The 18,481-nt window shown below is 38.6% G+C and overlaps 1 protein-coding gene across 2 annotated transcripts in view; it reads left to right on the forward strand.

Annotated features, from left to right (window-relative positions):
- The window catches only part of myo6b (myosin VIb), a 39,453-nt gene that overhangs the window by 15,697 nt on the left and 5,275 nt on the right, over positions 1-18,481 (forward strand). Inside the window, exons 13-29 of one of the 2 annotated variants that reach the window (XM_044375582.1) lie at positions 768-925; positions 1,297-1,388; positions 1,879-1,951; positions 3,342-3,469; positions 4,419-4,514; positions 5,021-5,191; positions 6,348-6,386; positions 6,576-6,669; positions 7,535-7,665; positions 7,941-8,018; positions 8,166-8,295; positions 9,654-9,744; positions 10,391-10,541; positions 11,798-12,006; positions 12,138-12,216; positions 14,437-14,597; positions 14,749-14,799. In XM_044375582.1, the coding sequence (XP_044231517.1) occupies positions 768-925; positions 1,297-1,388; positions 1,879-1,951; positions 3,342-3,469; positions 4,419-4,514; positions 5,021-5,191; positions 6,348-6,386; positions 6,576-6,669; positions 7,535-7,665; positions 7,941-8,018; positions 8,166-8,295; positions 9,654-9,744; positions 10,391-10,541; positions 11,798-12,006; positions 12,138-12,216; positions 14,437-14,597; positions 14,749-14,799 (1,932 nt within the window). The remainder of the gene's footprint in view (positions 1-767; positions 926-1,296; positions 1,389-1,878; positions 1,952-3,341; positions 3,470-4,418; positions 4,515-5,020; positions 5,192-6,347; positions 6,387-6,575; positions 6,670-7,534; positions 7,666-7,940; positions 8,019-8,165; positions 8,296-9,653; positions 9,745-10,390; positions 10,542-11,797; positions 12,007-12,137; positions 12,217-14,436; positions 14,598-14,748; positions 14,800-18,481) is intronic. The other variant, XM_044375583.1, reaches the window with a different exon arrangement.

The following is an 18,481-nucleotide window of genomic DNA, read 5'->3' on the forward strand; positions in this document are numbered from 1 at the left end:
GAAGGGGGCTTGGCTTTGTCATTAAGCCCCAGACAGATCCAACCAACACTTGGGAGGGTGAGGGCAGCTAGAGGGCGGTGGATGTGATGGTATCAGGGATGACTGAGTCCCCAGCTAGTGTGCATATGAAACATTGCTATGGATAAAAATGCCTGTCAGTGAGATGAATCGTAAATATTGCATGTGTTATGGCATTCAACTCACGGCATAGTGAAACGGAGAAAATGTAGCTTACCCTTTGTTGAGCTTCAGTAATGATAGGTGGACTGTTTGAAATGGACGAGGTTTTTTTATGAGGACCAGGTGGGTGGAATATCAAAAGAAAAAAAGCAGACAAAGATCTATCATAGCAAAAGACAGACCTTTTTAATTTCAAATTCACCTTCTTCCCACCGGGGACGGCTAAGGTGAACTCTGGGCCACTGTGGAACTGCACTTTGTCCATACAGTCAGCCCCTTCTAAATAATTTAAAATAAATGGTGTTAAATTGCCATTAGAGAGTCTAGTAGAGTTCAAGGTTCATATTTTAGTTTTAATACCTTATCTTTGGCTCAGAAACTATCATTTGAAAATCATTGCCTACAGTATCTTGAATATAGAGATCAGACGGACAACGGCACTATACAGCACAAACTGACACAGCTAAACTTTTGCTACCATATGAAAATTGGGTTGATTAAAAAAATAAAAAAAGAGGTTTAATAAGAGACCAGAATGTCCCAGTTTCTGACTGTCTGTCACTGCCCCACTTTGTGTGTCCCCCCAGGGTGCCTCTAAAGGTGGAACAAGCAAACAATGCCCGCGATGCCCTGGCCAAGGCAGTGTACAGCCGCCTCTTTGATCATGTGGTCAAACGAGTGAACCAGTGTTTCCCCTTCGAGGCTTCCTCCAACTTCATTGGGGTGCTGGACATCGCTGGCTTTGGTAATAAAATGCAGTTAGTCTTTGATAAAATGTGGAAGTTGTAATTAAACTCAAGTCAATGTGTAGATTCACATTAAATTCATCTTACTCAAAAAGCAAATTCATGTAACACAAACTTTAAAACTTGAGTTTGTGCAACTTTCCAGGTTGACTTCATTTTGCTGCTATTTCATTGGTTTGTTTAGAATTCAGTCTAATAAAGAGACACTTGTCTGTGCAGCATGTTTCTCTAATGCATATACTCACTTCATTACCAGGGCTCTTGCTTGTTAATTAATTTTCTTCGTCTGCCATAATTAACACAGGCTTTAAAAATGTTCATTTTGGAAATTAATTTAAATATACTGCATGTTTTTCTTCCCATCTCTTAGAGTATTTTGAACATAACAGCTTTGAGCAGTTCTGTATCAATTACTGCAATGAGAAACTGCAGCAGTTCTTCAACGAGCGTATTCTGAAAGAGGTGGGTGAACAGCGTCTAGATTAAGGTGATTTGGTGTGATACTTTTCTTTATACTGGGAAACCTGCCAGTCTTGTCACTCACAAGCCAAACTTACTGGCTCTTTTATTAGACAGGAACCACAGAAGTGGTTGGCACTCTAAGCTTCTCTCTCTCCCTCTTGCTGTTTTTTCACGTGTATTTTCCCTCCATCTCTTCTGCGCTCTTTCATTAGAATGCTAATTTCTCAAGGGACATGATGAAGCCTGTTTCTCTCCTGTGATCTCTTAACGTTATTCTCTTCCAAGGTCTCCAATTAAAGCTCCACAATTCTGGTTTAAGCCCCCTTTTCATTATCTGAATCGTGTGTTGTCGGTTTAATGTTTTTTGTTTGTTTTTTTGAGATGGATAATGTTCTGAAGCCACTCCAAAAACTCTGAGCAAATTTGCACTTTTTAAAATAAAATACTCTTTTTACTTGTTAATTTTTGACTTTTGGTCATGTCTGTGCAGGAGCAAGAGCTTTATCAAAAGGAAGGGCTGGGAGTGAATGAAGTGCATTACGTTGACAACCAGGACTGCATTGGTAAGTTCTTCTGTGCCACCTTCCCTCCCTGCACCTCGTTAATCCTCAGACTCTGTGCACTGATTTAAATTTCACTCCTTCACTTCTCAAAAGTTCCCTGCTGAAAATTTAAAAAAAACTATTGAAGCACTGCATACTACCAAATAAAAGAAAACATAATGCAGGACTTTGATCATATGTGTCTCTAATGTTCTTGAGTTTGAGCTGGTTTCTCAAATGACCAAAATCAAAAGTATATGTGTGTAGGAGTATGTGCATTGATATCTCCATGTACTGCATCTTTACCATCTGTGATTCTCTGGCATGAAAAAAAGTGACAATCAGTGTCACTTTAAGTGTTGCCTTTGAGGGCTTGTGCTGCAAAACACAAGATGTACTGACAGAGACGCTGCCGTCTGGAGAGCCCACACACAACAAATGTATTGAGGATGGTTCAAGAGTAACATCAGCTCACGCACATGGTATTCATCTGGGCCATACCTCATGCTCAGGGCTGGTCATCAGAGCAGTAAAAATACACCTGTCAAGGGGACAAAAATACCGATTTCTCATTATCCAGGAAGTTTGTATATCCATGTATCTGAAGGGAGCAAACATAATGAGTATTTGTGGGTTTTATGGCCTCTTTTGTGCTACAAGAAGCCCGGAGAAATGATACCCCCTTGTTTTTGTTGTTTCTGTCGTCCAATGAATCCTCAAATAAATGGGATGAAGTAGTCAGTGTATCAAGGTGAAGCAGTCTGATTTGTATTTCAAAGGCTGTGATTATTCAGGTACGAGGTTAACTGACAGCCGTGAATAACATTTATGACTTGCAAATGACCGTTTGGGTTAGCCATTAATTCACTCTTCAATCTTCAGGATTTATGCACAGGTGCTTGTTCATGCAAATTTTTTCTGGGGTCCTTGGCTATTAGATGATATTCTAAACACAGCATTCCGTATGAATAATTCAGATATATGGCTAAGTGAGCATCCTGATGAACATGTTTTGTGCTTTGAATATTCACATCCAGAAACAGTAAACAGTGGAAATTTCCAAGAAATCTCACATACATAAACTGAATTTTTAGTGATTTTTTAACCTCTGTATTATAATCGCCACTGAGATCTACATCTCACCCGTTCCAAAATACTTCAATAGGGATTCATTTGTTTTTTTTACTCTTTGTAAACATTAGAGAAAGTTACGGGTAGGAAATATTGCCAGTTTGGACATATTAAGAAGACTAATTTCCAGGTTGTGTCCTGAAAATATGAGGCATCTTAGAATAATTGATAGCCTATAGAATGAATTAGTATCCAAAGTGTGGTTTGCTATACAATACATTGTAGAGCTGAATTGAATACTGAATACTGTTGCTGATACACATATAATTATTGTTTCCAGACCTAGTTGAAGCAAAGCTGGTGGGAATCCTGGACATTTTGGATGAAGAGAACCGTCTTCCTCAGCCCAGCGACCAACACTTTGCACTGGCTGTTCACAACAAGCATAAGGACCACTTCAGACTGACGGTCAGACCTCTAAGCTGTACTCTCTTTCCATCACCCTCTCCCTCCCTCCTTCTGTCTTTCCCACCCCTGCTCTCTCTTCAGTACTCTGCTTTTGTTCTCTTTCTTCGTGTATTATGTTCTTTTGTGAGAGCAGGGAGATGCAACTGCGCATTGGTTTTGTCATTGTGATCATTTTTACTCTGCCTATTTGTAACAGCAATTTTTGTGAATGACGCACAGTCCCAGTTCCTCCCTCTGTCACCGTCTTTGTCGCTATTGTTCATCACTCTGCCAGTATCTTCGCAAGCATGAAATCCTTTTAGAAATGTAGCCTTGACACCAATTCAAATTGAAGATTAGAGGAGCTAGCTGCAACCACACTCAACTGCAGGGAGTTATTACTCAAATAAAGAACATTTTATACATTTAATAGGGGATAAGACATTAATCTTAATGTAAAGTGCTTGAATTTGCTAACATTTCTGCTATACAGTTTTCACTTCAAGGATAATTTATAACGGCTCTCTTCACTGATGAAGCTAATGGAGTTTAAAAATGTTGGGTGCTACATTTTAGTTTTTATTCAGAAGAATACTGTTGATAATGGATTTTTGGGGTCATTTGTAATACTTTGGCCTCATAAGAAAAATATGGCATTTAAAAATATATCTGAACTGTTTGCAGTTATTTTTTTGTGGATTCATACAAGTAAAGATGTTCAATAACTACAAATGACCTTGTATAGATTTTGTGAGAATATGCCTGTATTTATCACATAATTTCTGGCTTTTTTTGCTGGATTTTACTGCACCTTATTGAATTGAGTGTTTCATTCCCCAAACTCATTCAGTAGTGTTGTGTATAAACAAGATTCTTCTGTAGAGATAGCGATGGACGGAATTAGAAATCAATGCATATGTGTTTTAGCACTGTCATTAAATATGATTTGCTTTCTTCTTCTCCCTCTCAGGTTCCCAGAAAGTCTAAGTTGACGATTCACAGGAATCTCCGGGATGATGAAGGCTTTATCATCAGGCACTTTGCTGGAGCAGTCTGCTATGAAACAGTAATTATTCACACAGATATTATTATATAGGGATATACGGGCAGGGTAATATCCACAAAATCAAATATTATAATATTTTTCACCATAGACCTCCTAAGACAGTGTTAGTAGTAGTTAAAGCTGACTAAAAGTCTAAAATTATAGTTTAGTGGCAGCCATCAATGACAAATCACAGCAGAAGCAAAAAATCCGGATGTTTTGGAAGTTTTATGTTTTGCAGCCTTTTCTTCATCCAACCTTCATATTTTTGTTCCCTGAAACACATTTGTTGCGGTAGCACAAATGTCACAACAATAAGTGCATTATCCCTACGAAGGCTGCTTCTATAATGTGCATTTAGAGGCATTTTGGCAGTATGGGGAGCTACAAGGATTAAGGCATTCTTTCTTTGTTATCTGCATTTTGTACATTTGTATAAAAGTCTGCCAGTATATACATGTATGCATTTGTGTTTGTGTGTGTGTGTGTGTGTGTGTTTGCCTGCCTGTGTGTGTGTGTCCACACAGACTCGGTTTGTGGAGAAGAATAACGATGCCCTCCACATGTCCTTGGAGAGCTTAGTGTGTGAATCGAAAGACAAATTTGTTCGACAGCTGTTTGAGAACTCCAATACCACCAAGGACTCCAAACAGAAGGCGGGCAAACTCAGCTTCATCAGCGTTGGCAACAAGTTCAAGGTCGGAGTGACTGTTGGAGTTTGTCAGTTTTGATTGTTAGCGTAAGAGCAACTGAAATAAAACCTGCTCATGATTAGTGCATAATAATAGATTTAAATTTTTACATAATAAATAATAATTAGAAAATAAATTGTAATATTTCACACTCATGATGAATCCAATAAGACACTTAAACGCTACTGTCTTTTATTTCAAAAGACATGTGAAATATAATTAGATTAATTTTATATTTGCATTTTTAAAGAGTTTTTGTCCTACTGGATCTGTGTATATAATCCAAATTAAACATGCACAAAAATACATGAAAACAAAATCCAATTAAATAGATGTACAATTTGAAATACACATTGCTGCTTTATTAAATGTTTACAGGTTTAAAAGTGCAAAATATTGTGTTTTCAAGTATTTACAAGTACAGGTGTTTCACATTGCTCTTTTTTAGATTCTTTTTAGACCCTCCTAACTCTAATCTCTAGACCTGTTCTGTAACTTTTCCCCTTTACACTCTTCTTCCCATCCCTCTTTCTTCTCCTTATTCAGGGTTTCCCTCTTAGATTTCTTCCAGTCTTCCTCCTCTTTCCTCTGAGAAAACCTTCCTTGGTGGATAAAGCTGGATAAAGTCTGCTTGAGGTATAATAGAGAGGAGATGAGAGAAGTAAATAAGAGAAAGAAGGAATGAGACAAGTTCAGAAGTGTGTTGAGTGGAACAGTAGCACACAACTTTCAGCAGCATGTCTTATGTTTCAACAGAGACCAAGAAATCCAACTCCTGTGTTATTTTGTTCTTCATTTTCCTATATGTGTTGAGGCAAAGTGAAATTAGATCTGTTTTTTCCATCAGATAAAAGCTGTTTGTGCATCATTTCTAAACTGCATCTTTTTCTACAGACTTGACGTTTCTTTATCACTAATTCAGCTTATTTGCTTTTATCCTTAGTGCACCAGACACAAGCACAGAGATGATGTGCATGTTTCAAAATGGGAACAATAGCTAGAATGCGTTCAATATGGAGAGGAAATGTTGGACTGAGTGTGTTCCTTCCCTAACCTGTTGACAAGGATGTGTGGCGCTCTCAGCTCACGTGGAAACAGCTTTTTATTATATGCTGTAGAAACAAATCATTTAACATGTCCTTTTGTCTGTTTGCATACACAGACGCAGCTGAACCTGCTGCTGGAAAAGCTTCGCAGTACTGTGAGTTTGAGTATTTTGCTTTTCTCAGAATGAAAATAATGTAAATCATCCTTTACAACATAAACAGTATGTATTGTAGATTAATGTCCTCTCAGATGCTAATTATTGAGATGACAGATACAGGATGAGAAATACAGCATACAGTGGTGAGACAGATGGATTTTTCCTGATTAACATTTATGTTTGCAGGGCTCAAGTTTTATCCGCTGTGTAAAACCCAACCTGAAAATGGTTAGCCACCAGTTTGAAGGAGCTCTGATTCTCTCACAGCTGCAGTGCTCAGGTAGGACCAAAAACAGTGTGTGCAATATGTAGAATTAGTTTTAAGTTGTTTTATTTACAGTTTATAATCTTTTGGATGCATAGTGGACCAACTTAAGTAGATTGTCCCTAAAGTTGGTCATTCTCATCCCTCCCGCACTTGTATTATTCGCTCTAGCATATTTAGGACCTACAGTCTATTGGTGGAGATACAGGAGGCGGGCAGCAATAAGTACCCAATAGTAAAAATATTTTAAATCCAGCTTTGATGCAATTTTAGATCTGGAACTGAATATTGGACCATTTTTCAGTTCTTTGTGGGAAGTAATATTTATTATACTATATTTGAGTGCAATTTGTCATGATTTTTGAGTCAGTTTCTGAGTCATTTAAAATAATTTTTATGTTTTTATACGCAAATGTTGCACCTGCACTTTGTGCACTGACTATACTTATATTTGGAGGTCTGCTATTTGCTTCTCGTTGATTTAAAAATCCATATAAAGAGCGCTTAATTATTCATTTTAAAGTCGATGCATACTGCTGATTGGCACAAAGTTAATTTGATCCCCTAACAGCCTGTGTGATTGTGATCATTTATATCAAAATCTTTCACTTCTTTCACGTAGTTTTTCTATACTTTGCCCCTCTCCTGTGGATATGGAACTGCCCTCACTTACATGCACACACAAACACACACATTAGACATTGATAAGGTGCTTGTCAGGGATAAAACAGAATAGTGCATGCTGCATGTAGGGGAACAGAATTCAACTCATAATGTTTCTTCAATAGACTGTCAGTAGTGAGAATGTTTTAGTGTACTGTAATTTATAAGCTTTTTATATGTCAAGAACATTTTTTCTTGGTTTGTTTCTCTTGATTAGGAATGGTCTCAGTGTTGGACTTGATGCAGGGAGGGTTCCCCTCCAGAGCCCCCTTCCATGAGCTCTACAACATGTATAAACAGTATATGCCCGATAAGCTCACACGACTGAATCCACGACTCTTCTGCAAGGTGGGATTACTTAAATAAAATAGTTTAATTAATTGACAAGACTTACTTTTCTCCCCTATTGGAGTAATGCAAAGTGTATTGCCGAGTTTAAATAACGATCTAATCAGTTTAAAATAAGGCCTAATTAGTTGTGTAATTTGTTCAACGCAAAAAAGCCTATAGCCATACTGACACATTTGGGAAATGATTAACTAACATAAACAATTTTGTGCCCCAATTTCTTATCACATATATGATATTGCTGTGTGACTTAACATGAATTTATTCCTCTGTAGGCTTTGTTCAAAGCTCTGGGACTGAATGATCATGACTTTAAGTTTGGATTGACCAAAGTGTTCTTCCGCCCTGGAAAGGTACAAAAAAGTCAACAGAAATAATCATGCTCTACCGTTGAAGGTTATTTTGTGTAGCTGCAGCTTCAGAGAACACAAAAATGCCCCAAACTAACAATTATAGCTTAATTACTGATTGTGTGTTGTATGTCTGTGTGCATACGTCAGTTTGCTGAGTTTGACCAGATCATGAAGTCTGATCCGGATCACCTCGCAGAGCTGGTGATGAAAGTCAACAAGTGGCTGGTGTGCAGCCGCTGGAAGAAGGTCCAGTGGTGCAGCCTGTCTGTCATCAAACGTAGGTTGACTCCACTAAACAACAGAATTCTCAATGTATTACTCAAGCTGCCTCAAACACACCAACACACAAAAATCCCTCACTGGAAAACAATCCACATCTCAGAGAGTATTTCCTACATGAGACTTTTAGACAAAAACTGCAAATGAATAATTGAAGAAAGGCCAGTAACACAACTTACTTTTCTGGTTAAGCTATTTCACTTTTCATTGCCAGACTATGAGATGATTTGTCATTTCCTCCGACTTTATTATACAGCTTCGATAGCCATATTAAATCATATTTCATACCTTTCCTTGCATTCTGAATATTGAAAGGAGCCTCTAGCAATACAGAAGAGTGATCTAAAAGCAGTTCCTTGAACCATTACTCTTTATGCCAAGTTATTGATTCCAACCATTGAACAAAGTGTAGTCTGGCTTCTGCTTGTTGGTGTAAAAGCATCAAATGAAATTATATTGCAGTTATAACAGAACACCGCCTCCGCATGACCACATATTTCTTGCATAAGTGACATTTAAGTGTCCCCAGTCCTGGTCATTTATTCCCTTCAACACTTCACCTTATTATCGCAGGTTCATTTGTGTGTGCTGTGTGTACTTGGTGTGAGCTTATACGTGTATGAGCAATATTCTGTACTGTTTATATTTTGCATCCCAGATCAATAGTATCCATTACAGCAGTGTATACATAGCTATGTTATTACTGTAGCTGTATAATAATTTGAGCTTTAACTTTTCAGGCCAGTTTTTCTCATGGCTGTCTGCTATTTATCTTTAAAATAAAGTTTTTACAATCATATTTTATATTTAAATCTCAAGAGGGAGTTTCTGGACTGTTTTAATGCTATTATAGCAGTTCTTGCAGATTAGTATATTGATTCATTCAATAACATTGTGTCCAATAAATTATATGAAAATATGAAATGTATTAATTTAGATCTGCAACAATTAATCAATGAATCAATAAGTCTATCAACAGAATATTAATTGGCAACAATTGTTTTAGTCATTTTTTAATCAAAATTGACAAATATTTGGTGGTTTCACCTTCTCATATGTGAGGTTATAATGCTTTTCTTTGTCATACATGATAGTAAACTGAATATCTTTCTGTTTGGGACTGTTGGTAGAACATAAAAAGAAATATGAAGATGTCCCCTTAGACTCTGGGAAATGATTATGGTCATTTTTCACATTTTATAGACATAACGACTACTTGATGAATCAAGAAAATAATCCTTAGTTGTAGCCCTACATTAATTTCAAATGTAGAAGTTGTGTTTGTTATGAATGCTGCAAGAGACAGTATATATATTTGTTTGAATCCTGCTGCTTTTCTCATCCTATTGTCAACAGTTAGGAACAAGATAAGTTACAGAGCTTTGGCCTGCATTAAGATTCAGAAGACTGTCCGCATGTGGTTGTGTAAGAGGAAGCATAAGCCGCGGTGAGTCTCCTCCTGGTTCTAGTATCCAACCCCCACACACACACACACAGGCACACACACTCACACACATGCATCATTTTTACCATCTTTCAGTTTGTCTGTGCCTTTTGCTCTCATATTTTGTCTTTCACCCTGTACTCTTAATGGGTTTTTTTATATAAACGGATTCACACTTGGTGGGTTTTGATGGCTTTCCACATTGTGCATGTAGGAGTTCAAATCAATCTAGAAAGTCATTGTGGAGACGATGTCTCACTGCACTGCTTTGAGAAATATAGCATATCCTGCTGTATTGGGTTGCATTCAGAAAAATGGCTTTAAGAAGCCAGAAGAGTTTTTGGAATCAGATTTTGATTATGAGTAGTAGCATGTATGGTTGCATGTTTTATACCAACATTCACTCATGTAGTTCAAGGATGTCACAACCCAAAAAATATATCTTTTTTTTTTGGTAAAAACAAAAGATAGAATAAAGTACCAAAGATATTATCTAAACTGCATCAAGTCTTTGAAAGTATGGTAATCATTAGAAAGTGTTTTTAACTTAATCACTTACTTAATATGCCATTTCTTTTAGTTTAATTAATTTAATTGCTCTCATTTGAACATGTTTATGTTTAATATAAAATGTTCACTCCTCTCATAGCATTGATGGTATGGTGAAAGTTCGAAACCTGAAGAAACATATGGAAAGGTTCAACGAGGTGGTGAACGGGCTGAAGGAGGGCAAACAGGAGATGGCCAAACAGGTCCAAGAGCTGGCCACCTCCATAGACTCTCTGTTAGCCAAAATAAAGGTGAGTCATTGGTATGTTGATGTTAAACCTCTTGCACATCACCCAAGGATAATTTCGAAATTGTAGAGATTAAGTATCACCTTTTAATGATGACTGAAAAGCTGCTTACAGTATGTCATAGGTTTTTAGGTGCTTTGAGCATGATACAGGCTCATGAAACATTTTGCTGTTCTGTTTTATTTTTATCTATCAAGTGTACTGTGTCGTTCTTTCTCTCAGAATCAATACTTTCAATCACCTCAGGATAAAGAGCGAGGTGAAGAGGAAATCCTCTCCTCTCCAATAATTTAATTTAGTGAGGCTGTTTTGCTAAATTATCAAACTTGGTTAGTGAAATCCCAGCTCTCCCTGTGCAATAAGCATGCATCTTATTGGACCCTCTAGGTACAGCGGATCATCACAAACAAATCCACATATTTTCCAGACATCTGGCTATAGAATTTCCCAATAGGTTTGATTTTTTTCTGTAGTGACTTGTATGCAACAGGTATGATTAGACTGCTCATGGATCCTTGAAGTATCCTGATTGACAATGAAGCACCAGTCTTCCCTTTCTTTCCTCTCTACCCCAATCAGCTTCCCCACCTCTCCTATGTTCCTCTGTTAGCCTATTAGCAGCCCTACAGTCGCCACTCGTGATGCTCTGGGTGCTTAGAAATTGCTCCTGGCGTGGCGTCTCCGAGTGAATAATGTATGAGATGCCAATGCCTGTCATTCAGGCCTCTGTACATTGGGGACAAGACCTTGTGATCTTCCCTCCCTGCATCACTGTTAGAGACTCACACTAATGAATTTTCACAATATGGTGACCTCTTCCCCCCCTGATGATTGTCTGACAAGTATAGAGGGGAATTGAGCATTGTGGCTGCAGTGTGCAAGTGACAGGCACAGTGTCAGTCAGTGTCTCCCTCATTGCCACATGGGAAGGCTGCGCCATGGTAACAGTGGAGCATGGGCTGAGTCAGGGAAAGTGCACTTGGTGTCACTACCCTGAAAATGTACCTTTCCTTGATTGAAAGTTGGCACAGGGTTTAAGTTTCTTCAAACAAACTCAGCAGAAAATGCTAGGCATCCTGTTTTTATTATTAATAAACACAGGGCAGTAATGGTGTCCAAGGCAACCCTCTGCTTTGAACTCCACTGAGCCTTGAGGCTGAAAATAGATTGAAGAGTTAGATAAGTAAATAAAAAGTAGGTCTTCATTTTGCGACCATGACCTTTAATGCTCTTCCTTCTCTTGACCCCCCCCCCCTCAGGCCACAGTCATGACCTGGAAAGAGATTGACACAGAGTACCAGGGGCTGGTGAAACGCTCAGAGCACCTGCTGTCCTCTATGCAAAAGAAGAAGCAGGAGGAGGAAGAGACTGAGAGGCTGAAGCACATCGAGGAGGAGATGGACAAAGAGAGGAAGAGGAGGGAGAAGGAAGAACAACGACGCAAACAGGAGGAAGAGGACAGAAGACTGTAAGGGGAAGATTATCAGTAGACATTTTAATAAATATAATGTTAAATGTTTTGAGATTATAAGCTGAATTTCAGTCTCAGTCAAGTTTTCTCAGAGTAACAATTTTGTCCTTTTTATCCAAACATTTTAGGAAAGCAGAGATGGAACTGAAGAGGAAGCAGGAGGAAGAGGATAGAAAAAAGCGAGAGGAGGAAGAGAAGGTTATACAGGTTTGGACAACCCTGAAATATGATATTTTTCCATTCTGTACTATTGTAGTCTCCTGCTGAAAAGTTGTGATGCCCAAGACAGAAATTTATGACCATGAAAAACAAACAAAATGTTTAAGGACACTCCAACATCATGAGATTTCAGAGTTAGATGTCGAAAAGTGCTGCAATAAGAAGCTACAGTATGTTGTAGGGAAATCGGTCTAGAAGATCAAGCAAGCAGCAAAGGCTTTGTGATTTTTGAGCTTTGCTGTTTGGCTACTAACTCTCAAAACTCAAATGTCAGAGTTTCGTGTATCCATTTGAACACATCAATATAAATACATTTTGATACAATAATAGCATATCAGATTTAGTTTCTCTCAAAGTTGATTTTTATATAGTATCATACTGGTACAACATGCAATATATGTGGCTTCCAAAGATGTAGTATAAAATATGTGAATTTTGCAGTTAATGGGCATTGAAAAAAAAGCCTTCATTTTTCCTCTTGGTTGCAAACTCTGCATGCACTCCCACCTGAGTGAAACATTCACTTGCTCAAAGGTCATGACATTGGTCAGATTCCCAGAGGGTTGCTTACACAAGTTTGATTGATGATACCACTTCCCACCAAGCTTCTCCTAACTAAACTACTTTGTCCCTCTGTGCGCTCTCCTGTGTTTTATTATCACGCCTCTTACTCGCATCTGTGCTTTGTTACCTTTATCCGTCTCTGCCTGTCCTACTCATTCACGTTTTATTGCACTTTTTTGTTTCATTGTTCTTTCCTTCCTTCATTTCTCTCAGCTGACATTACAGTTTTACACATTACTATATATTGTTTCCTCTTTGCTTTTTCATTTCCTTTCTTTTCCTTTCTCCTTTTTGCTACATTCAACCTGTTCATCCATCTGTCCATACATCCACCTTGCACTTCCTCACATCACACCTCCTGCACAATCTACAGCCTTTTTTATACACCCAAGGCCAGTTGGATATTTGCATGCTGTAATTTTTTTTCTCTCTAGCCGTGAAACAGTTGACATCAGGTTGTCATAAGCCACATGTCTCAGGAGACTCTTAGTTTGTTTATCCCCAGCTGCACCAGTAAACTCTCTAAGTGTGTGTTACTTCAATGGCATTTTGCTTTGTCTTCTCTGTTCTTTTCTGCTGTGTTGAAGGTTAGTCTAGCACGGTATCTTGCTCTCTCCAAACTTTTTATGGTGTCTTTCATCCTAAACTTGTTTATTGTAGTGTCACACTCAACAGTATTTATTTTCTTGAAGGAGAACACAACTCAATCAAAGGTTTCCTGTGTGTTATCTTTATCATCCGCAGTCATGTAATGAGTATTTGTGAACATGAACAACATGTACATAATCGTCTCTGACATCTGGAGCTGTTTGACTTTTTTTCCAGGATCTTCTTGAGAATGAGTTCAAAAGTCTTATCCTGCAAACAATGAATGTGATTTGAGAGATGGTAAAATTAATTGAGAAAGTAGGTTTTATGGTTGGTTTAAAGAAGTCCTTGCTGTAGAGAAGCTATTCCAAGTATAATTCAAGAGTTTTGCGGGTCCGTAAAACCTGTCTTGTATTCAGTGGCAGTAGAGCAGCTCAGCATTCAGATGGTGAGTTTGGGTTCTCATGCTTCAGGCTAGTCATGTATCAGAGCTGCTGATCGGACCATCCCACAATATGAATAATATATTCTTAACTGGAAAGGTATTCATATTTAAAGCTCCTTAAAAAAAGTATCCATTGTGGGCTTCATTAGTGGCTTTATATGATAGGAGATAGGAGATGTCTATATATTATATGTCTATATATTATATATATATATATATATATATATATATATATATATATATATTATATATATATACACACACACACACACATGTATATGATATTATAATATTAAACTTTGTGCTAGTACCAGATGTGTCTGCTTAAGTGATAAATAAAAACCCAAAGTTTGAATCTAGGTCAAGTCTGCTGAATGTTGTTGAATTATTTGTCTGTTGTGTCTAGACAAATAACCAGTAAATCTTTATTAATGCCCTTTCCACCAGGATAAATAGGTTTAATCAGGATTGGGCACACAGCAGTCCTGTAATTGTTATGAAGGTTCTGGCAAACAGGGCAGAATTAGTATTTAGACAGGATCTAGATTCGTGTAGATTTTATGAAGTCACATTAAGAGCGGAAGTGTTGTGGTGATTGCGTGTGTTTACAGGCGGAGTTGGAAATCCAGCTGGCTCTGGAGCGTGAGGAGCAGGCCCAGAATGCCGCCATACTGGAGCAAGAGAGAAGAGACAGGGAGTTAGCCATGAGAATCGCCCAGAGCGAGGCTGAGCTGATCACTGAGGAGGGTCAGATGGATCCAGGCCTGCGCAGGTATTGTATACGTAAATATAAGATACACGCAGCTCTTGTGCATGATCTGCAGTGTACAGTCAATAAGCAGTGTGAATAATAACCACTGTGTCATTTGGACCTCATCGTGCATGTATAACTGCATTTCTTCTGTTGCTGTGTTCTCTCCCAGTGATGAGCCTTTCTCAGATCTTCCTATCTCTTCATCCTCAGCCAGAGCCATGTAAGATATCAGCACAGCTTTCTATAACTGCCCACGTCCAAGTGTAACTAACACCAGCAGTAATCACTCACTCATTCCCCTGATGTCTGTCTTAATCTCTATCGTAGTCCCAAATCTCTCAGCCGCTTTGAATAGATGTAAGATTATACCAGCAATGCAAAGCCACCATAAAATCCTTTCATTTTAAGAAATCTCCAGTCAAATTTTGAATGTATTCTGGGTGTTCTTTTATGTGGCACGAATCATGAGATATGCCATTTGCAGAGGATAATTATGTGTCATCATGGGTAACTGCAGAAATTAAGGTGGCACACTAAATCATAAATGAGAGGTGGATCAGAATGTCCAGCAAGTGATTTTTGTGTCTCTGATCTGAATGTGCTCTGCATGAGTCTGCAGTGTTTAAAACTCGTCTCTATCCTTTGCAGTGCTGGTGCACAGCACAAGCCCATCAAGGCTATCTATGTGATTTTCTTGTCTCATACATTGAATTTTTAAACTTGTTGGGTCATCATGTCCTCTGGATACATGTATAGTAAATAACCACGTTACGTGTTTGATAATTACAAGAGAAATTTTGTTGTAAGTCGTAACTAACTAGCTCTGCTTGCACCTTAAATCTCATTAGTGATATCTGTGTTCCCTAATTACCAAGAGCTTAGCATTGTAGCTATTAGTAGACTGTTGTTTGCAAATATTTGCTCCCTGACGACAACTCACAATATTCACATAATAGTCGATATTGTTACAAAATGTAGGATGCTACCAAAAGTGTACCATTATTATCAGTGCTGTTTTGTGTGTAAGTGAATACAAGACAAAGTGTCCTCATTATAGACAAGGTGGAGGCAAGGAATGCTTATTTATATCAGGACATCTCATCATGTGTCACCATGTTTATACCATGCAGGTAAAAAGGAGAGCTGTGTTCAAAATGTCAGAAAAAATTCTGACATTTGCATGTTTGTTGTCAGTTTAACCCAGTGGTTCCCAACCATTTTGGCTTGTAACCCTCACAGGTTATGGCCTCAGTGTGGAGTTGTGAGCAGCTCAAGCAGAGAATAATCTTGTAGCAGTCATCCATTTGTGGGACTTGCTATCATTTCCCTGTGCCAAATTCGTGTCCCCCTGTTCCGAATTCGTATTTTATGTCGAAATCCCTCTAGCTGATTGGAGGGTTATTCAGATCACCTGTTGTGCAGAGTGTGAGGACTAGCTCCCAAATAGTAATTGAGAGCAGCTGGGTGCATTCCCCTCTTGGCCAATCAGGACGTGACACCGCCCTTTTTCTGGGGTTTAAGAGAGGAGAGAAAGTTCTTTCCTCAACTGGTTGCAGACCTCATTTTTAGACAGTGTCTGACAGAAACTCTGGTCTGTTCAGGCCCTTCTGAGTCTTCCTCCCAGTCTGTTGCCTTTCTGGTTTGAGGTTACCTTTGAGGGAATACAAAAAATAAATCTTTTGACCAAGCGACCTGCATTGGGTTGATATTAGTGCTATTTGAGTAAGAGGTTGTGCTTGCCTCACAATAGCCTAACACCTGCAGGCTTTGTATTTTGTTTATTTAAAGAAGCATTTTTTCATTAGAATTATCGAAGAGACATTTTCTCATTATTAAAGAGGCATTTGTTTATTATTATTATTACTGAAGAGGCATTATTTCATGACTACTAAAGAGGCATTTGTTTGTGAAGGGGACGTTTCCCAAGTGACTATTACTTGTTTTTTATTTTTTTATGTGGCCGGGAGCTGGTTCTCAGGCTACTTTCCAATCAGCTGTGGTCTGGAGGATCAGTACCACCACAATCTTTCCTTCTTAAACTTTTGTTTTAAGGATTTTTAGAGGCCTGAAGAAGTCCTGACCCCCAAGTTGAAAATCACTAGTTTAACAGGTGGTTTGGGTAAAGCCATTGTAGTTTAATCAAGGAGGGTTAACAGATTATGTATAGGAACACAATGCATAGTACTGTTCCCATGGTTACCTACAGTTTAATTTACCTTACACACTAGCTGTGTTCAAAATCACTCTCACATTTACTCATTCACTATTTCCTGTATAATAAATACTCAATATTAGTAGTGAGCAGTGAGTTGAACTTTCTAACAATCATTGTCACACCATCACTGTCAGCTGTAGAACTGCACAATGTAAATTTTTGCATCTATAAAATGTGACTCCTTGCATTGTGGGATATTTCGCAAAAAATAGTGTACATGCCATTGACACTATTTTTTTTTTTTTTTTCCTTCCATTGTGGGAATTTTTGAGGGAACTACATAATGTGCATCACACTCACAAATTCAGACACTCAAATAAAATGGTGGTTGGTAAATAAATTGCACTGTATAGTAGATAGAGTGGTTTCAGACACAGTGATTGACAGTGTTTAAACTTCTGACTGAAACCACTGTATGTTTAACAGACACATGCCTGACAATATTCAATCAAACACAGTATCATCATAGCTTCACACCTCATACTCCTAAACCTTAATCTCAGTTTGAACTCAGATACTGTCAGTGTATCTGTTGCACTCCATTTCCACAGCCTCACTTTGTGTTTTAAAGCCAGGAGAAATCCTTTCAAAGCCTTATTTGTTCGCACAAAATTACATTTGATCCAATAGTCTGTACAGTAATCTTGTCAGTGTTGGCTCGGGCATCCACGGGCCATGTTGCATTTGTGTCCTACTCTCCCTGTGAGTCAGCTGATCCCTGGCAACCAAAAGGAGACTCAAAGGACACGTGTGTTGCATGTGCACACCACAGTGCTTTAGCACATGAAAGCATGCATGCAGTAGATGCATACCCACTGGATGGTGTTGCTTGTGTAGTAGCTGAAGGACAACAAAAAAAACCCCGGCCTCCCTCCACCTCCCTCTTTCTCCAACCAGCCATTTCCTATTCACCTGCTGCCAACAGTAAAGCCTTGGCCATCACTTCACTTCTTTTTCCCTTCCTGCAGCAAAAGTAGAGCCTCAGCTCTGGTTCATCACACACTCACACATGTCTCAGCCAGAATGACATGATCCCGAATCGGTTTTATCTTTTCAGTCTATGGGAATTATAAATGGTAATGGTAATCTGGCTAATGATTCGTAGATCACTAAACCTCTACTCTGAGACATGAGCAGCTATGCCGACTGTAAATAGGGAAGGTAAATCCTCGGCGTTATTGAATTAGCAGCCTCAACTCAGCAGGGAAGCTGGAGATACGATTGACACAAGCTCAGACCTGCTGCGGCAGTCTGTTAAGTAGCTTAAAATCTGTGCCTTCAGTTTGATTCATAAATTGAAGTAGCACATGAATACACCTCTCTGACTCCTGCATAACATAAGCCTGGCAAAAGAAACGGCTACAGTAAAATGCCAGCAGATGTAAGCCGACATCTGGCGAGTTGTAACATTAGAAGAGCTTTGCATCATTTTAAGTGGAGTTGAAACAGGAGGCTGCAAGGATATGGACAAACTGCTTCTCAGCTCCCCTGCTGACCGGCCTCTAATGTGAATTTAATCGTCTGAGACAGTGAGGAGGGCGCGGAAGACGTGAGGCATCTGTTTCCATTTCTCACCAAGGGTGGCACACTTAATATAGTCTGTTGTCTTTTTAATATTCATTTATTTTCTCTGAGATTGAAATTCAGTTTATTTCTCATCACACTATGGTTGAAAATCATTAGAAGC

This window comes from Thunnus albacares, chromosome 15 (assembly GCF_914725855.1).
Source record: "Thunnus albacares chromosome 15, fThuAlb1.1, whole genome shotgun sequence".
NCBI lineage: Eukaryota > Metazoa > Chordata > Actinopteri > Scombriformes > Scombridae > Thunnus > Thunnus albacares.